The sequence below is a fragment of the Microcaecilia unicolor genome, chromosome 1, assembly GCF_901765095.1.
Source record: "Microcaecilia unicolor chromosome 1, aMicUni1.1, whole genome shotgun sequence".
NCBI lineage: Eukaryota > Metazoa > Chordata > Amphibia > Gymnophiona > Siphonopidae > Microcaecilia > Microcaecilia unicolor.
The window spans coordinates 701,624,420-701,651,017 of NC_044031.1; the positions used below are offsets into that span (position 1 = coordinate 701,624,420).

General features: G+C 43.0%; 1 protein-coding gene across 2 annotated transcripts in view; it reads left to right on the forward strand.

The window, feature by feature from the left end:
* The window catches only part of MYO1E (myosin IE), a 434,647-nt gene that overhangs the window by 136,818 nt on the left and 271,231 nt on the right, over window positions 1-26,598 (forward strand). For both annotated transcript variants that reach the window (XM_030188689.1, XM_030188678.1), the window contains exons 3-4: window positions 15,635-15,724; window positions 19,736-19,830. In XM_030188689.1, coding sequence (XP_030044549.1) covers window positions 15,635-15,724; window positions 19,736-19,830 — 185 coding nt within the window. The remainder of the gene's footprint in view (window positions 1-15,634; window positions 15,725-19,735; window positions 19,831-26,598) is intronic.

Consider the following 26,598-nt stretch of genomic DNA (forward strand, 5'->3'; position numbering starts at 1 on the left):
GGGCCTCTAAATTTTTTTATAAAAGATGCACACCGTTTCAAAACTATGCAAGCAAGCTTACAGGGTTTTGCACCTCTTTGTGTTTTCCACCATGTAGATTGTTGGACAGAATTATATAAAAGGGATTGATGTCATCCTGCCTGTTTGTCTGTAGTTGCAACAGGAATGGAAAATTTCCAAATTTATCATGCAGAAAATCATATGAGTAAATATGGATGACTTCAAAATCCAGAAATAGTGATAAATGCCCATAGATTTCTATAGGACATAGGTAGAAACTGTAGAACGTTGATGGCACTCCATTCAAAATCCCACCTGCCTTTCCAGCACTTTGGCCCATAGTAACTAGGCAGACAAGCAAATGGCAAAAGATGGCAATCAAAGACACCTTCAAATACATCTCTCCCATACTTCCAAAGTCACCCCATCTCCCCCCCCCCCCCCCCCACACATACACCATGCACACCCCAGAAATATTTGTGTTTTATTTGCAAAAGCTTATATACTGCCATATTAACTATAGTCATTCAAGGAGCACCTGTGTAGATAGACACACTCCCTAACACACACATGTACACCAACACACATATGCACACCCAGTTATCCATATACCCCAGTCACCTACTACTAATACACATACCCACAGCATCCCATACACACCAAACTGGCACACTCTTAAATACCTCTACCCCACTGCTCCCTCCCCTTACACACACCTACTTACCCTCTCTATACCCCCCCCCAAACACACATATGACATTGCCTTCAAATGGATCCTCACTACAAACTCCCTCACATTCACTCTTCCCACACCCATTCCTATACCCTTACATCCCCCACACTCAAACCTACAACCCACATTACTACACCCACACATACCTACACACCCATTCCAACTACCCATTCAGTCTCTGTCACTTTCTACCCTCACACACACCACACACATCTTAGCCCCACATCCTCTCACCCTAATCCATACACTCCTATATTCTATATATCAGCCATGCACCAAAATCACATATGCCCCCCCACACACACACACGTTCTACCAGCCATTCACATACACCCCTCCTACACACACACACACACACATATTTCCACCACTCTCACACACTCAGCACACTCCATGACATACCCTTTATATAACCCTACAAACAGCCACACTCTCTTCCTCTACCAAACACATACATATACACTACAATCTCGCCCCAGACATACACGTGTACGTATCCTTACCCCACACCCACCCACTCATATACACACACACACACACACACACATCTCCACCGCTCTCTCACACTCAGCACACTCTCTGACATACTCTCTATATAATCCTACAAACATCTACACTCTCTTCCTCAGCCAAACACATACACTCCAGTCTCCCCCCTCCCCCCAGACATACACGTGTGTGTATCCTTACCCCATACCCACACATACCCTTTTCATAAATCTGTGTTGGAAAGTATTCCTGAAGCCTTGCCAATATATGCCATCCCTACTTTTTTTTTCTTTTCTTACTGTTGCCAAAATCTTACATCTGCAAAATCAGGTGGAGCCGGTTTCTTTCTAGGGCCAAACCAGAAAAACTGGATGTGTTGTTGTATTCCTTTATGGGTCAAAATGTGCTTCTTTCTTTTTTCTTTGACTAGATTTGAAGTGGATGCTTATTTTAGGATTCAAAAGAACTAGTACAGAGCTACTCAAACTGGGGGTCTGGACCCCAAATGGGTAAAACAAAAACCTGCCTTTAGGGTCATGATCTAAGTGGGTTTTCCATAGGTGTAGCATTGTTCTGCACCTCTAGAGGGGTCACACCATTTTATTTGGCCACAATTAGGGGGTCAAACCCACAAAAAGATTTGGAAGCACTGAACTAATATAATAGTTACATAGTAGGTAATATTCAACTGCTGGCAGTCAGTATTATTGTTAATGCTGGCCACCCCTTGCTGAATTGTTCCAGAATATTTAGTGCCAGCACTTATCTGGGCACCAGCAATGGATATCTGGGCAGTCAGTGGCCTGGGAGTTACCCCGGTATCACCAGTATTCAATGGTGGCATCCAGAGAGCTACCCAATTAACATGGGACAGCCTTTTGGAATTTATTTGTTTATAAATTTATTGCCTGCACTATCTGACCATTCTAGGCAGGGTACAAAATCAAAACATACACATTAAAATAGAACATACTAAACCACCTAATATCTTATCCAAATAATTAAATATAATTAAAAATATAGGAACTGTAATCCTATGTTAACTGATAGATTACAAGTGTTGATGATATTCTTAACTAGCACTAGATTCAAGTCCAAAAAGTGCACATTATTTTGCAAAAGCTTAAACAAATAAAGTCTTCAGTTGTTTCCTGAACTGTGATAACATGTAAATTAAAAGGTAGTATGTTTCACTAGCAGGCTTTTTCAACACGTGGAGGTATATTTTCAAAGCACTTAGACTTACAAAGTTACGTGGAGGGGCATTTTCGATATGACGTCTCAGTCCAACTTTGGACATTTTGCTAATAACATCCAGAATTCAAGTGGGGAATATAGACATTTTCAAAACATTAAAACGTCTATCGTTTTTTTCAAAAATGTGTATTTGCTAGATGTTTTTGTTTTTTTGATCCATTTTTGGGGGGGAAAAAACGTCCAAGTGAAAAATGCACAAAGTCAAGCCATTGGGATGTAGGAGGAGCCAGCATTCTTGGTAGACTGGCCACACAGACATCACAGGAGAGCAATGGGGCACCCTAGGGGGCACTGCAGTGAACTTCAGATAAATGCTCCCAGGTACACATCTCACTGTTGCGTCCTTATCTTGTCTGCTGAGCCTCCTCAAAACTCACTACCCCCAACTGTACACCACTACAATACCCCTTAAGGGTGAAGGGGGCATCTAAATGTGGGTACAGTGGGTTTCTGGTGAGTTTTGGATGGCTCACAGTTTCTACCACAAGTGTAACAGGTAGAGGGAGGTATGGGCCTGGGTCCACCAGAGCACTGCACCCACCACCAGACTACTTCAGGGACCTGCATGCTCTTCTAATGGACCTGGGTATAACATCTGAGGTTAGTATAGAACCTGGTAAGTAATGTTTTTAATCACAGCCTGAGAGGAAAAGCAGCCGCTTGGCAAGCAATGGGCAGAGTGAAGAGACCTGCAGTGTCTGCTCTTCCAAGTCCTCTCCAGCCTCCAAGGGGGGCCCAACACTAATTTTTTCTCTCTCCTGCTCCTGTCAGGAAATGGTCACCTGGGTCCCATCAGCAGCAGGAGAGAGAGAGACCCCAGCACTGCCCCCCCCCCCTTGGAGGCCTGGGCCAAGGGAATTATTCCCCCCTGCCACTCTTTCACAGCTCTGGGTAACCAGACAAATTGGACCACATAAAGCAGGCTGAATATTGGCCTTTAACTGATTAGTACCATCCATCCGCACATACTCAGATATTCAGTGCTTTTGCCCGGATATGGTCTGGCATTGAATATCTGGGCATAAAGCCAGCAGCAGCTAAAAATTCACTGACCACTGCCATGTATGTTTTTGAGATGTGGCAACAACAATTCCACATAATACTCAAGATGAGGTCACAGAAAGAAAAGCCCTTATAAATAGTTCTCTAATGCCAACCATTCTGCCACATTCCTTCTAAGGCAGAGATTCTTGATCCAGCCCTCAGGGCACACCCAGCCAGTCAGATTTTCAGGATATGCATAATAAATATGCTTGAGATCGAGTTGTATTTCATGAAAACCAAGCAGCACACAAAAGAACAAGTCTCCACAAAGGGCACCAAGCACAAAAACACAGCGGAGAAAGCAAAGACAGGAGGTAGTTGGTGCCAGCAATTCTTTATTACACTTCTAGATGACTCAGTATGGGCTGTGTTTCGGCTATGATGCCTGCATCAGGAGTCTGGAATCTTGAAGGATGGAAATCCAAACTGGTATTAAATACTCTAATACATACAAATGCAATTATAACCCAAAAGTCTATGCACAATACTCATGTAAACTACATCCGCAGTTTGTACTCAATTGCAGCAACTTTCTTCTGTGTCATCTAGGGTTACCACATGTCCTGTTTTAAGGAGACGTGTCCAGTTTTTGTACCTCTTCAGATATGTCCTACAGGTTTTTTAACTTTTAGGAAAATGTCCTCTTTTTCTTGTATGTGCCTATGACCCACAGTCCCATACACCTGCCCACATACTGAGAGAAACCAGTTGGGGTGCTAAAGAGAGAGAAAGGCATTGCTGATCTCCTCTCTGTTCCCCTGCTGGATGAATCTGTCAAAAGAATTTTGTTTGTGCAGCTCAACTTTAAGCATTTGTCATGCAAAGACTTTCACAGGTATCTCAGAAGCCAGCCAAAGTTGTTGAAGTAATACCTGCTGTTCTGATAAGTGCACTTGGGCTCAGACTCGGTTAAACTCAAATCCAGCAGTTTTTGAAAAGTAGATTGTCTACTGTTGTACTGTAAATCAGTCACTGTTTAATGTGCGTTCTTTAAATAAAAGCCATTTACACATTTGCTATGATTAAATATTTCTTTAGCAAAGGCAGCATCAATTTTTATTTTTTTGTGTCCTCTTTTTTTTTGTCTCCGCAAATACGGTAACCCTAGAGTCTTCTAGAAGTGTAATAAAGGATTCCTGGCACTGTCGTGTCCCCTACCTCAATGCAAGCGGCGTCCTCGGGCTGCGCAGGGTCCCGTCGACACGCACACTTGACTGGCACAGCCCTGAGCCATGTGTGTGTAGTTCTTCTCTTGCTGCAGGCTCCTTGATTGCTTCCATTCACCTGCCTCTGCTCTCTCTCTGCCTTCCCTTGCTTCCCTCCTATTGGTCTTCCAGTTCCTCCTTCCCCTGCTCTTGTCCTATGGCTGTGCCCCTTCTCCCAGCTGATGTCAGATGCCAGCACTTTATCAGCTGAGCTCTCCTTAGACTCCTTGCTTCGGCTTCTACTTTGGTAGGTGTTACTTGCTCAGTAGTGTGCTTCTCCTCTACTTCGTTCTTCGTTGCTGACTCTGCCTGTACCTGGAATACTCTTGTGTCTGCTGCCTGCCTACTGACCTAGCCTGTACCTGGATCACTCTCTTGCCTGCTGCCTGTCTGGCCATCACATTCCTCACCCCGCTTCCTGCTCCATCTCGTAAGCCCTGCAGGCCGCCCGCACCTAGAGGCTCAAACTCTGGGGAATGGTGGTCAACGCAGGTAAAACCTGGGGTTGTCCGGCCGCCAAGCAGAACTACTACTACTACTATTTAACATTTCTAAAGCGCTACCAGGGTTGTGCAGCGCTGTACAATTAACAAAGAAGGACAGTCCCTGCTCAAAGGAGCTTACAGTCTAAAGGACAAAAAGTGCAGTCAATCAAGATTGAGGCAGTCTAGATTTCCTGGATAGAGGTACAATGGTTAGGTGTCGAAAGCGACATTGAAGAACCTGGTCTGAGTACCGGGTTCGGCAGTGCTGTACTTGGTACAAGAACTCACAGGTCTGACAGGCACCAACTATTTCATGAAAACCAGACAGGCTTGCTTGAGAACCACTGTTCTATAATGCATAAGAGGCAGCCAACACCTGTTCCTTCAACAGGTACCCTCCAGCTCTCCCATGGTTTGAACTACATGGGTTCAATAGCTTCTGCAGTCTGCAGGGTCCTGTGTGATGTAAACTGCAGGAAGATGGAGTGTGCTTGGCATGGGGGAAAGGTGTTTTCAGTCTCCCGTACAACCGTTGAATGAATGTTGCAACCCACCCACAGACATGCTCAGGAGCATCTTTCCACCCAAATACAAATTTGGTTTTGCTTTGCCGACAGGAATCTTTGAACTTACTCCTGCTCATGCTGGTGTAAGTCCAGACTGAAGCACTGTTGCTGTCTCTGAGAGTGATTGTAACCTTTTATAGCCTTCTTACTCTTTTGGAACAGTTGAAAAATAGAGTACTAGAAGAGAATATATTCTTATCTGTTTTGCTAAAATATTTTTCAGTCCTCATGCAAAGGTCACTCTTAAAGGGCCAGCGCCAATTTTCCTACAGGAAGTAAAAGTTCTTGCCCTTCAAAAATCATTCTTAAGCACGTATTCATATGACTTATACTACAAAGACTGAAATATTTATGGATGACGTACAATTATGGGTTGAATTGGAAAAGGACAAATAAATTCCATGAAGCAATTAAATAACTGTTTGGGTAAAATTTCTGAATGGTTCAAGAATTAAAGCTTATTCTAGAGATGACACATTATATGTGTTTTACCAGACGTCACTAACAAGCATTACAATGTTTTATTTACAACAGGGCCAATTTTAGGAAATGGGGCATATTTGCTAGCAACATACAACATGTATTAATGCGGTTGCACACTGTAGTAAATCTAGCCCTTCCATTGTTACTCACAGAGTGAAGCAAACTAAAAACAACATCACTGTGTAACTGTTTATACCGGAATTGGCGAACGCCTTTACGGTACTATGTAAGCCACATTGAGCCTGCAAATAGGTGGGAAAATTTGGGATGCAAATGTAACAAACAAACAAACAAATAAATAAATAAAAACACTAGTGCACCTTAGTAAACAGGGCCCTGTATATGTTTTAATTATCCATGGTTTTATTCTTATTGGCTTTATCCAAATGATGTCTGCCCACCAGTGGCGTAGCTAGGTGGGGCCATGGGGGCCTGGGCCTCCGAAATTTCCTCTGGGCCCCTGGTTGGCTGGCAGGGGTCCCCAACCCCCTTTAGCTGAAGATTTCGTCCAGCACTGGTCTGCGGCAGCGCCGCCGCATTGCCTACCATGCTGTTTCATCCCCTTACGTCGGGCACGCTCTTTTTAGTGACATTGAGCATGCTCAGTTTCATTAAAAGGAGTGTACCGGATGTGACGGGAAGAGAGAGCAGGGCAGGCAATGCAGTGGCACTGGAGACCAGCGCTGGACGAAGTCTTCAGCTGGCGGAGGGGGGTGGCAGGGGGGGCGGTGACCAAAATGTACCCCCCCACCTTGGACTCTGGCCCCCTCCCACCTCAAGGTCTGGCTACGTCCCTGCTGCCAACACTGAAATGAAATGGTGTTCACTAGGGTTTGCATCATGTCCTTGGTCACTGAATTTTGTGAATCCCATTTTGTATGTGGTATATTTGTATATTCATTTTCTTATTTATAGGCATCAAATCTCTTCATGTATGTTTTTATTTATATTGGTATTCAAATTCACATTTCTTCATGTATGTTTTTATTTATATTGACCTTATTCAATCAGTTATTATTTATATGATTTTAAATTTTTTGTCTATTTATGTACTAGTTTTCCCCCCAGACGCAGTCTGAGGTCGAAACATGGCCACATCAGGTGATTGTTTTAATAAACTGCACAGCACTTCAGAACTGTTAGTCTGCTTGTTTGTTCACCGCTATGCACTGCTGTGTCTCTTGTTGTTGTTGCAGCTACGAGTGGGCAAAGGCCTACCCAACGGCAGTGCCTTAGTCCCCTGTTTTTCCAGTGGCCCGGAATCTGTCCCCTCTCTGAATTTCCCCCATCCTTCCTTGGTGTACCTCAGAGGCGTCCTGGCTACTGCGGCAACTTCCGGTCCCCAAAGGCTTTCCTCTGCTGCAGCCTGCCGATGAGGAAACAAGAAGTGATATCAGCAAGGGCAGGACGCAGCAGAGGGAAACCTGTAGGGGCCAGCGTGAGTAGTGAAGTTGAATCACTGCAGATGCCAGGACACATCTGAGATACACCAGGGAGGGATGGAGGATTTAGAGAGGGGGCAGATACTGATCTTTGGAGGCAGGGGGTTGGGAAGGACAGAAGAAATGCTGAGCTAAAAGGGGAGGGTTGGAAGGGCCCATCAAAGTTAACTGTGGTCCCACCCAAAATAGTAGGTCTGGCTGTGATTCAGGTCCCCTGACTCTAGGGTTCCTGAAAGGATTTTTGGTGCATGGCTCCCAGCCAGGACAATCAGTTCAACGATTCTTGGTAGGGACAGAGGAAAAATCTAGGGCTGTACCGAATATTTGTATTTAATTTGATTCAGCCCTGAATATGTTATTTGTATTTGGACGAATAGTGATTTAAATTCGCAAACGAATAATCCGGGGGCTCTACAGTCCTATATTCTACTGAAATAAACACTTGCAGGCAGATGATCTAAAGCCCCGCGCTGTTCCAAACAGGGCTCTAAAATAGCGCTGGAACAGCGCGGGGCGCTATTAGACCTATGATCAGAGATAATGCATGCAAGTTTAAGCAGGGCAATTATCTCTGATCATGGGGTAGAAGTTCGGGCGAATTGTGCCGAGCATGCACTCAGCACAATCCTCCCGCACTTGTTTGACAGGTCTGGGCTATTCAGCCGAATAGTAAAATATGTTATTTGCTACAGGTGTAGAAAAATCCCTGGTAGTTACTCCAGATCACAGCCCTGGTTCAGATTGAGTTAGAAAAACAAGAGAGCAGCAGCAGGGAACTTCAGGCTTAAAAAACAGAAGCATACATGAAAACCATTGGAATGAACAGATAAGGTTTTAATTCTACTTTTTCTGAAATAGGTCAAATTTGCACTCATTATGCTTCAGATTCCTCATAATTTTTTTATATCGCTCTTAAAACTTGTGCGAGCTTATTTATTTTAGTCGAGATCAGCTTGAATCAATCAATTGTTAACATAGGAGAGTCTGAATGAGTGCTGCTCTGTGCCACTGTGAACACAGATCACTGAATAATGCCCTTAAAAGCGTCCATTGTTTATTACTAGAGGATCAGCACTTCAGCTGTTGATATGGAGACAGGGAAAGCACGCTTTGCCATATGTATGCCTTGGCTGTGGTCACGTTTCTTTGAAATCAATCCACCCCAAAATGAGAAACTTAGCAGTTTTGCAGCATGGAAATTATATATGGTGAACCTTATTTCCTTGTGGGTCAGCATGAGCTCATTATAGAGCTGTTGTTTTTCAAAAAAAAGTTATTTATGCACAGTGGCACTACGCTCTATGCCAGGGTTTCTCAACCCAGTCCTCAGGACACACCCAGCCAATCAGGTTTTCAGAATATCCACAATGAATATGCATGATATAAATTTGCATGCACTACCTCTACTCTATGCAAATCTATCTCACGCATATTCAATGTGGGTTATCCTGAAAAGCAAACTGGCTAGCTGTGTCCTGAGGACTGGGATGAGAACCTTTGCTCTATGCATACTCTGCTTGTATAATGTTTCCCAGTGTCAAGTAGTTGAGAAATATTTTATTTACGAGGTCTATCACAAGTATATAAAGTACAGTATAATTTGTTTGTGAGGTGATGTGACATGTTTCTTGTATACTGCTAACTCCCTCTGAAAATTATGATAAAGAACATTTGAACAGATCTGAAAGAAAGATAGCTAGGAGATCCGTGTAGGCATGCAAAAAAAGTGGCCTGTGGTAGTGTAGGCGCGTGTATTGGACGCGCGCTGGACCATTTCTCCATCACGTCTGGAAAAAGGGGGAGGGGCTTGGGAAATGGACATGCAGCAAAATGAAAACCAACACACGTCTATTTACAGCCTGCGCCTTTAACGCTACCCATTGACTTAGTGGTAAGGGCTCATGCGTTACCCGTGTGGTAACCGTCCAGCACGTGGCACCTGCCGATTACCTCCGGGGACGCCCTCATAGTAGAAAATAGAAAATTATTTTCTACCATGGGTTTTTTGCGTGCGCCAAACTTGAAATCACTGCCAGGCGCACACACTAGCTGGGCAGTAATGCCGATTTGACGTGTGCTTCATGGGTGTAGGCCCTTAAGTGCCTTCGTAAAAGGGCCCCTTGGAGTCTTATTCCCTAACCTGCTTTAAGGGGTCCTTTTACGAAGCTACAGCAAAAGGGGGCCTGTGCAGGCATCGGCATGTACTTTTTACATGTTCCGACGCCCCGTTTTACTACAGGAGGTAAAAACAGGTCTTTTTTTGTTTGTTTTTAAAAAATGGCTTGTGTAAAGTTCTGACTGTACAATTAAAGAGCCATGTCACTGACATGTGAGCCGCAGTCATGAAATTCGTTCATGATTTCAGTAAAGTGGCTGTTTTACTTGTACAGTACATATTAATGCAAGCTGTTAAGAATAAGCAGATAAATAATCATTGTTTTTTCTATCATTTGTGTTTTGAATGTTCTCAAACACACTATAGAGGCCATTGTATACCAGGGGCATAGCTACGGGGGGCCATGGGGGCCTGGGCCCCCGCAAATTTCATCCGGGTCCCTTGTTTGGCTGGCAGGGGTCCCCAACCCCCGCCAGCTGAAGCCTTCTTCAGCGCCGGTCTCCGGCGCAGCCGCATTTGCTGCCCTGCTCTTCTTCTTGCTCCTCCTATGCACGCTGATGCTCCTTTACGTGAAACTGAGAAGAAGGCTTCAGCTGGTGGGGGTTGGGGACCCCCGCCAGCAAAGGTATTTGTTTGCGAAGGGGGGGGGGCCAGGAGGCAAAGCAGTGGGGGGCGAGGCATGGCGGTGGAGGGAGGGCGGCGGGGCGGTACTCAAAATGTGTCCCCAACCTCGGGCTGTGGCCCCCTCCCACCGTAAGGTCTGGCTACGCCCCTGTTTTACACCCAGGTGCTTCCATTAGATGCCCAAGAGTGGGCAGTTGGACAGTATTCTATAATGGAATCTAGGCACCTGTGTTCTGTTCTAGAACACTGGCATAACCTCATATAGGCGTACCTGACATTTAGATGCCTGCACTTACACCAGTCATAGAGTTGGTGTAAGTGCTGGTGCCTGAATGCAGCACGGATGCACATAATTTAATGTTCTGTAAGTTACATGCATGAGTAGGAGCCCCACCTATGTCCCACGCGTGCTCTGCCCATGTGTACACTCCCTTGCAAATACATGCTATGCATGATAGTTGTGTATTTGCAGAATAACGCTTAGGCAGCACACTGACTTATACATGCCTATGTGTGCACCTACACGCATATGTTCTAGTAATCTAAAGATTTACACATGTAGGGCCAGATTCCATGTAAGGCGCCTAAAAAATCCACACGGTAAACATTTCTGGCTAAGCATATTCTATAAGTGGCACCTAGATTTAGATGCCGTATATAGAATAAACTTAGTTGATATCCCAGCGCCTAAAACTTTGCACCTTCATTTACATCAATGAAAATGTGGCGTAAATCCCTGTGCGTAGATTTACACATACTGGGCCGTATTCTATAACTACTCACGTAAATTTGGGAATGTCCACGGAATTTCCATTTCCCTGCCCATAGACACACCCCTTCAGAATTATGTGTATTAGAATTTAGGCACAGTTCATTACAGAATACGCTTAGCAAGTTGTGTGCATAAATTGCAATTATTGCCAGTTAGTGCTCATTATTGCTTGTTAAGTGCTGTTATCAATGCTGATTACCTTGTTAAGCCAATTTATTACATGCGTTGTTATAGAATATGTGTGGATTTCAGCACGGATCTCTAAGCACGCTACATAGAATCCATCAGTAAATGGGTATGTAACTTGCATTTTGAATGTATCAATGATGTTCACTCTGTTCCATGATACCTGCAGTGACCTATGGTTAAATTATTCATCAGGAATGTGCGGTGAGGTACTCTATAAAACATACCGTGGATAAGTTTACAAGTACACTAGGGCCATGGGGATTGAATTGTTCCTTCGTTCAGCTGACTGACTTATTTAAAAAGCCAAATGGTTCCTTTCTATTGGGTTGTATCAGGTAAAAGTTCTCCTGTCTTAAAAACGATTTAAACCCCACCCCACCCCCTTTTGCTCCTACTGGTTATTTGGTGGTTATACTAAACTTTGCTAGGTAGTCTTGTTCTCAGTTACCAAAAATAAAATCATTGGGTCTTATACAAAAAAAATCCTATCTTCTTACCTGAGGGAGTTGCACCATTATCTGCATATCACTGAGTTTTTGAGAGACGTAATTTAAATTAGATGCCATTGCTTGTAGACAATCGAATGTGTGGTTTTTCAGTGGCATGTATGCTTATATGTTCTTAGTGGTTTCATGCAAAATAGAGACCATCAACTATCTTCCCCTGAACTGTGATTGGGTTTTCTGGTACTTTGCTATAGGAGTTTATAGACCCCTATCAAACTGCTATTTACAGAACCTTGTCCACGCTGGCAGTATCAGAAACTGTATTTGCACACCAAGCACAGCTGTCTGAACCCCCCCCCCCCTTGCACTATAGAACATAAGTAATGCCACACTGGGAAAAGACCAAGGGTCCATCGAGCCCAGCATCCTGTCCACGACAGCGGCCAATCCAGACCAAGGGCACCTGGCAAGCTTCCCAAACGTACAAACATTCTATAGCATAACTTCATTCACATCCACAAGACTGGTTTCCTGACAGGGATTGGCACTCACTGAATGTTCAGGGAAATTCTCCTGGTCCTCATTTAAGAATGATTGGCTGTCAGAACCACATTTGATCTTTAATTGCATAAGGCCTGATTAAGGTGGACCTGTTTGTAAATTCATTTCATTCTGTCATTTAGCAGTACGTGCTTCCTGAGAGGTGTCCGTTTTAAAAAAATCATATGTTGAAACATATGGCTGCCATCAAGCCTGGCTTATCCAGATTTTCCTGTAACCCAGCTGTGTGATTTGCAACCAGAAGCCGAACATTAGAACCCCAGTTCCCATGAGTTTGCATATGGCAGATTTATCCAACATATTCTGAGGACCCTAGTGACTGGTGAGGCACACTATAAGCTAGACAGAAATCCAGGCAGTAGGGGTGGTGCTGAATAAAGTTGCTTTTATCGATCTCAGGCTGCAAAGATTTTTTGGTCCACCCCTACTTCATGGATTTCTGTATGGACTATATGTATGGTGTTTTTTTACCTTTACCTTTGGGTTTTGGTTGGTGTACTTTGGACGGTTGGGACCACACTATAAGCTGGCACACAGCTTGAAGGAATTATCTCTTTAATTGACAAACTCAAGAAGTTATAGTTTATTTTGCCCTGAGACCTAAATAAATGTGCTTGAAATCATGTCATGTATATTTGACTCGCACCTTTTTCAGTAGTAGCTCAAGGCAAGTTAAATTCAGGTACAGTAGGTATTTCCCTGTCTCCAGAGGGCTCACAGTCTAAGTTTGTACCTGAGGCAATGCAGGGTTAAATGACTTACCCAAAGTAGAGAATGACACAGGGACAAAGTTTGTCCCCACCCCGTCCCTGTGGGCTCTGTCTCCATCCCCACCCCATCCCCGCAGGCCCTGTCTCCATCCAGCCCCGTAGGTTCTGTCCTCGTCCCCATGGGCTCTGTCCATCTGCAGAAGCCTCAAACACTTATGATTTTATATTTAAATCTTTTTATTAAATTATAAAAAGGAACAATATGCTGTGTAACTGTTGTGTATAAATTACAAATAGAAAACAATGACAATAATGAGCAGCTATAATATCCCTCCTTCCCACCACCACCCTCTACCCTTTCAACCCCAACAATAGCTGATTGCTACTACACCACGGAATTCAAATTCACACTGTTAAAATGTCCAGGGGTATAAAATACAACCCATTCTATATGCCCTAGAGGGGAAAAATATGCCCTATGAAACACTGTTATGATTTTTTAATCTGTGGATAAAGAAGAAGTCATCAACAATCTCAGAATTCATTCTAGCTTTCCTGTCTTCCACAGTCCTTCCTGCAATAGAAGATGCCTTCTTAGAAGATGTGCTGGTAGCAGGATGTACAGGATCCCCCATGCAAATTTTGCTAGTTGTGGCCAGCATGTTTGCTTGTTTTTCCAAAAATTCAAAATATCTTTGTAGGCATCACTCAAACATAAACAACAGTCCAATTCAACAGTCTTCAAAGTAGAAAATGACATGGAGACAGTTTGTCCCCCGTCCCCGTGGGCTCTGTCCCCATCCATGCCCCGTCCCCATGGGTTCTGTCCTCGTCCCTGCAGGATCTGACCCGCACCCGTCCCCATCCCCTCGTTTACTGCGGGTCACCGTCCCAGTGTCATTCTCTAACCCAAAGTCACAAGCAGCTGCAGTAGGATTTGAAACAGGCTCTCTTGGTTTTCAACTTGCTGTTCTAACCACTAGGCCACTCCTCCCTCTTGAACGCACTAGTGATGTATGCTGCTTTCTCTTCTGCAAATACCACACCTGACATTGCTATGGGTTTAGCTCACACCTTTCCTCAGTAGCTCAAAGGTGAGTTATATTCAGGTATTTCCTTATTGAGCTCACAATCTAGGTTCATACTTGAGGCAATGCAAGGTTTAATTCAGTGGCATAGCCAGACGGGCAATTCTAGGTGGACCTTAGCCTAAGCCGGGTGGGCGTGCAATTTTTCCCCCTCCCCCCCCCCCCCCCCCCCCATGACCCCAGTCTCCACCGTCGGCTCCTAAAAATATAAATACCTGAGCTGGCAGGATGCCAAGCCCCATCAGCCAAAGACCTCTCTTGCCTGAGTCGCACCTGCAGCAGCACTTAATCAGCAGGCATGCTGTGTCGCTAATATTGGCTCTACCGCGCATGCTCAGACCAGCTAGGAAAGCAGAGGGGTCCTGAGCCAAAAGCGAGGGGGCCTAGGCCCCCGTGGCTATTCCACTGGTTTAGTGACTTGCCCAAGATCAAAATGAGCAGTAGTAGGATTTGAACCCTGGCTTTTCTGATTCTCAGCCCTCTGCTCTAATCATAGGCTATTCCGCCAGTTTATAGAATTCATCTGTAACATTGTATGTACAATACTTTCTATTTCAACCTTTATTTACATAGATTTTCCCTGTTAAGGCACGACTGCTTTGGAGTGTTTTAATAATGCTGTTAACGCACAGTATTAGCAACTAGGTCCCGTTGAATAAAATAGAGCCTGCAGTAAATGTTAGTGCATGTTAGTAAATCCAGCCTTTAATGTTTTATTCTGACTGTCCTGTTCACGTTGTTATGGTTAGGAGACTAGAAGCATGGTTTATATTTTCTTTATTCTGCCACTAGCTTTCTATAAATTACTGTACACATCCCTGCTTCAGTTTATTGAATTCAAGTTGGCAATAACTGATGTTCTTGCTTTTTTGCCTCTTCCCTGTACAGAATTTGTCGTGCAGTGGTATGATTGTGAGGCCCTGTTTATACTCTGTGTAACCATACGGTTAGCATATCAGGGTTTAAAAAAGGTTTGAACAAATTCCTGGAGGAAAAGTCCATAGTCTGCTGTTGAGACAGACATGCGAAGCATCTGCTTGCCCTGGGATTTGTAGTATGGATTATTGCCACGATTTGGGTTTCTGCCAGGTACTTGTGACCTTGCTTGGCCACTGTTTGGAGAACAGGATACTGGGCTAGATGGACCATTGTTCTGACCCAGTATGGCTACTCTTTGTGTTCAATGTTCTTATTATACTTTTAGTAATATTAGTTCACATTCAATATGATAACTGTAGGTCAGCTGAAAGCTAGATTGCCTGTTCTTGATCATTGATTCATGCTGTTGTATAGTGCATTTTGAACATTGAAAGCGTTGTTTTGTCTATACATAATAGATGAAAGGTGCATCACCAATACTGATGCAGAGCAAGTGAGCATCATTTACTTTGGTGATCTGATGAACCTTAACGGTCTCTGTACAGACATACATTGGACCTGTGTTAATCTCTGTGAATCCCTTCAAGCAAATGCCTTACTTTGGAGAAAAAGAAATTGAAATGTATCAAGGAGCTGTGAGTATCAATTCCTGAAAAGCAATGTAGTGGAAGTGATTAACAAACATTTATAGAGGAGAAGCTTCTAGCTGTAGGCTAAAATGCATCCTTGATGATAAACCTCTATGACTTGCAGGTCCCAAATGTCATGGAATGGACTTTAAATGAAAAAAAGGAGTAGAGAAAGCTCCTACATAAGTCAACAATATACAAAAAGAATAGGGGTGGACCAGTGGTCTACTGTTGCAATCAAAAAATGAGAACCCCAGAGGATAAAAGATGAAAACAATTTATTTATGTATAGAGGTCCAAATAAAAATAGGGGTCCGAGTAAAAATTCATCAAGAAGTGAGCTCATAGACTCGACACAGAGCCATGTTTCGGCGATGAACGTCTGCCTCAGAAGTCAAAGCATGTAAAAGCCACAGCTAAAAACACATATAATAATAAAAAAACATAAAAAGTAGTTCCTGATGAATTTTTATTTGGACTTCTGTACATTAATAAATTGTTTTCATCTTTTATCCTCTGGAGTTCTTGATTTTCGGTTGGTCCACCCCTACTCTCTTTGTATATTATAGATTGGACTTTGAATGTTACATTTGTATTGGCACACAGTGACTGAGAAAGCTCAGCTTTCCATGCAGAAATAAGTGCGTATATGGATCAGAGATAGTGGTTCTAGAATTGCAGTTGCATATCTGCTCTCTTAGTTCAGTTCCCCTCATAGACTTTTTAGGATGCACATTGAAGTTTACACACACTTATACATTCATGTTCAACTCAGCTTGCATTCTTCAGTACACGTAATAAAACTCAAACCAAAGCTCATTTTAGTCTTGTTATTATTTATTGAGGGACCCTTTCACAGAGCGAGCGGTAAGCTTACCACTTGCTCTTCCAGGACTACCACCAGCCCAACGCGGCCGCCGGCGATAGTCCTGCCCCAAGCGCACCATTTCCGGGAGAAAAAGTAGAGGAGTGTGGTAGCCGTGTTAGTCCACTCTTAAGGTTATCAATAGAAATCAAACAAAATAAAACATTGAAAAGAAAATAAGATGATACCCTTTTTTATTGGACATAACTTAATACATTTCTTGATTAGCTTTCGAAGGTTGCCCTTCTTCGTCCGATCTGACGAAGAAGGTCAACCTTCGAAAGCTAATCAAGAAATGTATTAAGTTATGTCCAATAAAAAAGGTATCATCTTATTTTCTTTTCCATGTTTTATTTTGTTTGATTTCTATTGATAACCGGGAGAAAAAGAAAACCCCCGTAAATGGCTTGTGCAGCGCTAACCTGGCGGTAATCGAGCATTGCCACACGCTGCCCGGTTACTGGTAGGTTAGCACAGGAACCCTTATCGCTACCTCAATAGCCATGCAGTAAGAGTTATCTCACCCACATGGCCATTTTTTGGCTGCAGAAAAAACTGCCCTGGCGCACAGGAAAAACTGCCCCTGCCGCTAGCACAGGGCCCTTTTTCCTGCAGCTTGGTAAAAGGGCTCCTGAGTGTACTAAGGAGCTCATTTTCAAATCAGAAAAATGTCCAAAAAGTGGCACAAGGGGGCAGATGGACTTTTTTTTCCCAAAAAGTCCAAATCATTAATTTCAAAACCCATTTTTGAGACGGTTTTCTATGCAGTTCATATACAGTGCATCCAAATCACAAGTGGGGCATGTCAGCGGTGGGATTTGGGCATTCCCAAAACTTGGGTGTTTTTTGCCATAATGGAACAAAGCAAAAACTTCCAGGGCTAAAAGTTAGATGTTTTGGTCTAGATCTGTTTCAGTCACGACTAAGTCACAAACAGGTGGCCTAACTTAGGTGCTGGTATTTACACCATGTTTTACTTGGTGTAATTCCTCACAACTAAATATAGTCACGCAGATGGCCATAAGTGAATTCTATAAACCACACAGAAATTTTATAGAATACACTTAGGCGGAAATGTTTTCCATGCGGATTTTCCAGGCGCCATATACAGAATACACATAGTTGACACTGATTTCAGCGCCGATTTTTTTTAGGCGCCATATATAGAAGCTCCCCCATAATGCATGCACCAACATTTAGGTGCGGCCACATTTTGTGTGTTAAGTGCAAAAATGTGCACACTGGATTATAGAATGAATGGGTGTGTGCATATCATGTGCATTCTGTAAGAAAAGTGTATACTGTGGGCCAGATTCTATAAATTTTGCTGCTAAGATTCAGTTCTCAATGCTATTCTGTAAAGGAAACTCCAGATTGAGCACTCTTTATAGAATAGTGTTGCATGCAGAATTCGGGGCACAACTTTGAACACAAGGACTTACGCCAGCTGAAACTTGGTATAAATCCTGGTGCACAGTTTGGGCTGAAATCCCCACTATTCTGTAACACTGCGCATATCTGTTACGAATGCACATGACCTGCCCATGCCCCTCCCATAATCATAATTAGTGCCAATTAAGTGCTTGTTAGCTCTAGTAATTAAATCATTGGAGCCTATTAATTAATCATTCTGGGTGCCGATCTGGGATCCACACCCAAATTTGGGTGACCTTTATAGAATCTAGATGTATATGTAAATAGTATGAATTTAGCGAATGACATACATTTTAAATGACAGCTTTTGATGGCAATTGTGGAAGAAGATGACCATGTAAGTGAGTGAGGCAAAATTCATCTGTGTACGCTGCCTGTGGAATGTACATTTTAATGTTTTCTTTTCTCAGAGAGTAGGTTCTCGTAATACTCATTCTAGGTTGTTATTAATTATGTTCGCAGTGTTAAAGCTTTGCCCCACATCAATATTTCTAACTTTTTCTTGGAGCAGGATTATGCACACTGACTATGCATGAGATAGACTTGTATATAGTGGAAGCCTATTGAGTGCAAAGGTAACTCATGTATATTCATTAGGCATTTTCTGAAAATCATACTCAGTCTTGGAAGACTCATCAAGACTCAGTCACATGTTAGATGAAGTTCCAGGACTGAGTTGCCTTTAGGGCTCATTTTTGAAACAGAAAAAACATCTAAAAAAAAAACAGCACAAAATGGAAGCTGGATGTTTATTTTTGCAAAAACATCCAAATCGCTATTTTTGAAACTCATTTGTAAAACGTTTTTCAGTGCAGCTCATCTATATCTCAAGGGGGCATGTTGGAGGTGTGTTTTGGGTGGGGACTAAGGCAGGCTTACAATTTGGATGTTTTTCTGAAATAATGGAACATTGTAAAAATATCCAGGGCAAAAAATAGGACATTTTTGGGTAGACCTGTTTCAATAATGACTAAGTACCAAAAAGGTGCCCAAACTGACCAGATGACCACTGGAGGGATAAAGGCATAACCCCACCCTTAAACCCCCAGTGGTAACTGACCCCTCCCACCCCCTAAGAGGTGAAAGTGACAGTGCATACAGGCTCTATGACAACTGCATATATAATGGCCATTCCTCTTACAGCAGCAAGCAGGTCCCTGGAGTAGCCTTTTGGTCGGTGCAGTGGACTGCAGAGAAGGCGACCCAAGCCCACATCCTATTCTAACTGGTACACTTGTGGTGGAAAGCGTAAACACCCCAAAAAACACAAAATACCTACTGAACCCACATATAGGTGACACCTCCAGGCATAAGGGCTGTTGTGGTGTACAGTTAGGTAGGGTTTTGGAGGGCTCACCATACAACATAAGGGGGTTATGTGCCTGGGACCTTTTATGTGAAGTTCATTGCAGTGCCCACTAGGCTGCCCCACTGCTCAGTGGGGATGTCTGTATGGCCAGTTTGGTAAGACTTCTGGCCCCTAGATATCCCAATGGTTTGTTTTTTTGCGTTTTTTTTTGTTTGAAAATGGCCCTCAAAGAAAAACATGCGGAACACAAAAACTTCTAAAGTAGAGTTTTTCTGGTGTGAAAATGACCATGTTTGGCCTTGGATTTTTGGATGTTTTTTTTGCAAAATGTCAAAAATCAGATTTGGACATCATATTGAAAATGCCCTTCGACCCCTAATTTTTTTCTTGTTTGTTTTTTTTTTTGAAGGCTCAGTATGAAAATCCACCACATATTTATGCTTTGGCAGACAATATGTATAGGAACATGGTTATTGACAGAGAAAACCAGTGTGTTATTATCAGGTAAGCAGTCACTACATCTGCCATGTTTCATTGTCAAGGAATGTGTACAAGCCAGTTTCTCCTAAATACCACATGGTATTGTAATCTTGTGTTAGGTAGGATGTAAGGAATTAATTATAGTATTTAAAAGGGAGTTATTGCAAATAAATTACAGGAAATGTTTTCAGATACAGCACACAGAACACTTGACTCATTCGCCAAGCCCCAGATCCCAACTGTGCCATTCCGTTGCAACCCACACGCCTTCAGAACTGTTTCGGAGCCAGTATTTTTCTACTAGGGGGAGAAAACCTGAGTGAATTGGGCCTTAAGAGGATAATTCTGGGATCCTTTTACTAAACTGCAGGAAAAAGGGCCCTGCGCCAGCAGCGGGGGCCATTTATCCCATGCGCCAGGGCCCTTTTTACTGCAGTGGGTAAACAATTCCCCAGCACACATGGCCTTATGGTAAGAGACCTTTTACCGCATGCTCATGCGGCGGGGAGCCCTTACCACCACCCATTGAGGTGGCAATAAGGGCTAGCGCTGTAACCTAGCAGTAACTGGTTATCGTCGGGCAAGCCATTTCTGGGGTTTTTCTTTTTCCCCTGGAAATGGTGCTGTTTCGGGGCAGGACTACCACTGTTGGGCTGCTGGTAGTCCCAGAAGAACAAGCGGTAAGCCTGCATTGGACTTACCGCCGCTCTGTAAAAGGGCCTCTATATGAAGTGGCCACTAATTGTTACACATAAATGATTAGAATAATTGCATATATGTGTATGTGTGTGCACATAAATGTCAACGTTTTACCCCAGTGCTATTCTGTAAATATGTACACGTCATACATAGTCCCCCTGATTCTTTAAAGGTCACCAAAGATTGTGCACATAAATGTAGCCATGTGCCTGATTTGCACACACAGCTTAATAGAATGTCAATTAGTGCCATAATTGGCTTTTTAACAAGCAATTATTGGCACTAATTAGATTTAATTAGAATACGTGCACATAAATTTAGTTGTGGGATCTACGCCAATGTGTAGCCTGAAAAAGAGGGCGTGGAAATGGGACGGTCATGGGCGTTTGGGGTGGATCGGGCCGTGGTTTTGAGTTATATGCGTAATTATAGAATGTGGGTTCTCCACGTGTAAATGTAGGCACAGGTATTTGCACCACATTATCATTGGTGCAAATAGCAGTGCCTAAAAATTTATGCATGACTTTTCCACTTAAGTATTATTCTATAAACCACGCCAAACTTTAGGCACGGCTTATAGAATACTGCTTAAGTGGTTTGTTTAGGTGCCATTTATAGAATCTAGCCCAGTGTGTATTTTACAGGTAGCATACACATTGGTGAATTCTGGGTGGATCATGGATAGAACTCACCATACACGTAACGTTTAGAAAATTGTAAGTTATGTGCATATTCTGACGTTTAGGCACAAGCACTTAACACCACCTCTGTGGCTGGTGTAAGTTCACGCCTAAATTATAGGTGTGCATTGCACTTGTTATGCTACTATTCGATAAAGGCATGTAGGCCCAATCTTCCTTTCTAGGAAATATGCCCTCTGCATGCATATACATAGATGCACCATTACACTATTACCCCCTAAATGTACTGGACATTCTATGCTGTACCTATCACTAGTACATAATATTTCAATTATATGAAATGTGAACCACACTCATAAGTGAATAAAAGTGCAGTTTATCAAATGTTCAGAAATAAATAAATTAATAATTATGCAGAAACACGTGAAACATAATTTCACTCACCAGGCACAAGCAGGTTAAAGGTGTTTTTAGCTTAAAATACTCATTAAAATGTGGCTCTCTTAGATACAGAAAATTGAAATGTATGGCTTCTGATCCAGAAAATCCTACATGCTTTGGTTTTTTAACTGAAAAAAATACCCAAGTATAACATTTCAACCACAAATATATCTCTCTACCAAATACAGAAGACCTACAAGAAGAAACCATTAAATACAGTTTATAATCTCTGTGTTGTTTCTTTGGGTGGTGTCCAGGGTGCCTGGCCAGGCTCCAGACAATTACATCATGGTCCTGTTTGCCTGGTATTAGAGGCTCTGAGATGTGACTCTTTAGACACCTTTTACATGTTAGAGATTATTTCAGGATTTCACCCATTTCCCTCTAAGCAGAATATTTCTTGGTGCCTCTTACAGAAATTCATTCATTCAACATCCATATGATTCATTTCAAGCATGCTGTACATAGATCTCAACAGAGGTCCTACCTACTCCTCAGTCATGTTTGTCTTGAATATAAAAATTATTGGAGTGGGTAAGCTTCATTAGAAATACTAATATGATTAAGATGATGTGAAACAGCCTTCAACCTGTAGCTCAGTGGTTTGTTTTTCTCTGCTTATTTTAGAATACCTTTCCCCAGATAATATGCAAAGGTACCGCATGTTCTCTCATTAACCCAGGACTCGAGGAAAGTGTCTTCTGAGATTAACCTCAGCACCACTACAGACACGTTCTCCTCCTCTCCCTCCATCCCAGAGCTTAAGTGTGTTAGATCCTGTGGTACATCCAATCCCCAGCAGCTGGGAGATCTTTACCACAGTGCTCTGCAATATAGCCAAGCCTAAGGGCCAGCCCAGAAAGGCCTATTAGTTGCAATCTTTGGTGCAAAACTCATTTCCTGTGTAATGTTTTCCCTACTATATTGTTTCCCAAACCTGTTGTCATGGCTCCACAGCCAATAAGATTTTCAAGATATCAACAATAAATAAGCACAACATATATTTGCATACACCGATGACCTAGTACATGCAAATATATCACATGTATTGAGAACATGGTTCTAAACTAGAATTCGGTTCATTGTTTCCTGTGAGATTGTTTCTGAAAAGCATTAACTCCTTTTATAGCTGTGTTTGAAAGTGCTCAGCCCTGTATATCCCAGAGGGTTAAAGATGTTATGAGTCATACACCATGCATATTGGCTGCTGTGTGATAATGAAAAGGCAGTAGCACAGGATTGAATGTGCAGCCACTATGGTAAGAAGCATCATTTACTCAACACTTTCACCCATCCCTAGCATAATTTTTCATTTCATTTCATCCAGCACATGCACTTGGTTATATAGTTCAATATAAGGGCTCATTTTCAAAGCACTTAGGAGTCCTTTTACCAAGCTGCAGGAAAAAGGGCCCTGCGCTAGTGGCAGGGGCTGTTTTTCCTATGCACCAGAGCCCTTTTTACCTCAGTGGGTAAAAATACCCCAGGCACACCCATGGCCATGTGACGGGAAGCCCTTACCGCCACCCATTGAGGTGGCGATAAGGGCTCCCGCACTAACCTGGCAGTAACCGGGCAGCTCATGGCAATGCCCGATTACCACTGGGTTATCGCCATGCAAGCCATTTCCGGGGGTTTTCTTTTTCCCCCAGAAATGGCGTGCGCTCGGGGCGGGACTACCGCCGGCAGCCGCATTGGGCCAGCAGTAGTCCCGAAACAGCGAGCATTAAGCAAGCATTGGGTTTACCGCCACTCTGTAAAAGGGCCCCTTAGACTTACAAAGTTCCATAGGTTACTATATAACTTTGTACATTTAAGTGCTTTGAAAATACACCTCCACGTGTTATTATGAATTTGGCACTAGTATAGTAGATGGTATTGAATTGTTTTTCCTAGGGAAGCATCAGATAATGATTCATTGAGCTGAATTTGCCCTTAAGATGGCTGTCTAGGTGCAGTGTTTAATTCTCTCCAGACTATCGTGTCTTGTGATTATGCAGGAGGATGTTATGTTTGCTTGTTTCCTATCTGGTGTGAGTTAATGCATGTTTTCTTAAGAACAGCTCTTAAATGACAGTGTTCCTGGAGGAGTGTATAATGGACATTTGTTCATCCCTTCTTCTTTGTAGGCTATTGTCATGCCTGCTGACATAGATTTTGGCAGATACGGTATAATGAAACCTCTTTTCTAAACTCCTATATCCTGTTTATATTAATTGAAACTTGGTGACTATAGAGATTTTTGGGAAAGGATTTAGCAATACCTTTTTCAGCTGTAGTTCAAATCAAGTTACATTCAGGAAAAGTAGGGGTTTCCCTGTCACCAGAGGGCTCATAATCTAAGTTTGAACTTGATAGGGATGAGTAGTCTTTAACAAAAATAGAAAAAAAATGATCCAGACAAGCCTCCTTCCATCCAAATTCCCCCATGATCCAGGCCACCTTCTGGTCTCCCACCCCTCTCTAGGCCCACTGGGCCTACCTGAATATCCCTGTTGGTCTAGTGAGGTCTGTTGGGGCAGGAACGATGTCCATTCGTTCCAGCCTATGGCTGCAGGCCTGCATCAGATCCAATTTGACAGCTGCAACTTTCTGCCATTGTCTTTTGGTACTGCTACAGGTCACTGTAGTACCATAAGACTATGGTGAGAAGTTATGACCACATACTGTATTCAGTGCAGCCATGGGCAGAAACAAGTGGGTATCACTCCTGCCCCAACAAAACCCACTAGACTACCAGAGATATTAAGGTAGGCCCAGGAGACCTACAGAGGGGTGGAGGGGGACTGTGGGAAGGAGGAATTTGTCTGCTTTGGGGGGGGGGGCATGCGGAGGGGACCCTGAAATTTTTTATCATTCGCAGAAATGACAGAAAATGAAATTTTTCTGGCTGCCAATCCCTAGTACCTGAGGCAATAGCAGGTTGAGTGACTTGCCCAAGATCGCAAGGAGCCACAGTGAGATCTGAATCATGGCTTCTCTTGTTCTCAGTCCATTGCATTAACCATTAAGCTATTCCTCCACTTTAATGGGACACTCATGAATTACTCAATGTCACAGTCTTGATCTTGGAATGAATCAAAATCACAAATGCAGCTCAAAGATAGTACATCATGCTTTCTCTGATTAAACAATACTGGGTCAACAACATGGTAAGGAAAATTCATCACTATGTAGAAGACCTTATGTGGCTGAAAGTAATTGCACTGGTGACACAAACATTTTCCAGATAAATATGACATCATTAAATAAGCACAGGTAACTTCTGGCATTAAAACAGCATACAGTGACAAGTTTGTGAGCAATATTTAAAATACAAATCTTGAAATGACTTTGCATCCAGTAATTATTACGGGCCTCTTTTTTCAAGCTGCACTAGCGGCTGCAGGTGCAGTGATGCCGACAAAGCCCTTTCACTTTCAACAGGCTCCGTCAGCATTGCCGTGCGGGAACTGCTAATGCGGCTTGGTAAAAGAGGCCCTATGTCATCTGAAGTGATTTAAATTTCTAAACTAGGGCTTGTTTTTTCCCTCTTCAATATTGTAGCACATGCTAGTTACAATACATGAAAGCATTCAGCTATAACCTACTTAAATTGTCCTGTTTGAAATGTATGATATATTATCATTTAACTGCCAAATGCTGTCAAAGCATGTCATTAGTAAATTAAATGAAATTAATTTTGGAGAGATGCTTCCATGAGCAGAAAGCTACTGGAAAACGTCTGCTAGAAGCAATAAGAATCAATGTGTATACCTCACTATTTATTTTATCTCTTTATTTATTACAATTCGTGAACCACCTTTATGAAGAGATTGACCCAAGGCGGTGTACAACAGGTGGACAGGAAACTTACTTTGTATTAACAGCATAACAATGGTAAAGCAATTATATATAATAATATATTTATATTATATACCAGCCAATATTCAAAATAATTAAAGCAGGCAGGAGCTTCTCCTGTCCACATAATTCACTTGTCTGTGGCTAACCACTGATATTCAGCGGCAGTTAAAGCTAAATTTAAAATGTCACTTTTAACCCGCTTAAATCTCAATCAGGTCCAAAGCGGCTTACAAAAAGAGTCTATTGCTTACATACAAGTCACAAATAGCAAGAATTCTAATCAGAGATAATTAAACATCCAAAAAGTTGTGTTCCTCAAAAAGAAACGTTTTCAGATCCCTCCAAAACTGTAAATAAGAGAAATTATCCTATACAATAAAACACACCTCCAAAGTTCTGAAGCTGACTGCGTGGACATATGCCTTGAGGCATTCGTGCTTCTGTATCCATCTCCTGAAATGATGACGTCTCCCACTTCCGGGTGCGTCAGCAGCGACAGTGCCCAATCACAGCATAGCAGCGCGAACCAACTCCATCGCGTACCTGTGCTGACGGGGGACCCCAACCCCTGATAGCCGAAGTCCTCGGCTGCCGCGGTGTTGCTTGCTGAATGATTTGATCAAGTTTCTGTTCGTGCGTCTGACATCAGATGCACGCACAGAAACTTGATCAGACCATTCAGCAAGCAACGCCGGTGCAGACGAGAAGAGGACTTCGGCTGTCGGGGGTTGGGGTCCCCCGTCAGCACAGGTACGCGACGGCGGCGGGGGAGGGTCTTTGCCGGAAAGGGGGGGTCGAGAGGGTCGCGGCAGGGGGGTCCAGGGGTCAGTAACGCAGAGGGGAGGTGTTGAAATCGGAGGGAGGGGGAGTCTGTAACTCGGTGGGAGGGGTGTGAGGGGGCCTTGAACTGGAAGGGAGGGGGGTCTGGAACTCGGAAAGAAGGAAGGGAGGGAGGTGTGGGTCTCGGAGGGGACAGAGCGAGACAGCGAGGGAGGGTGGGGGATTGCCTTGCTAGCGCCCATTTCATTGCCTACCGAAACAGGCCTTTTTTACTAGTATTTTATATTTCATGGTAATTTATTCCATACTTGGTCTGCCTGATATGAGAAAGAACTCTGCAAAATTTTTTTATATCTTACTCCCTTAAATATGGGATTAACTAAGT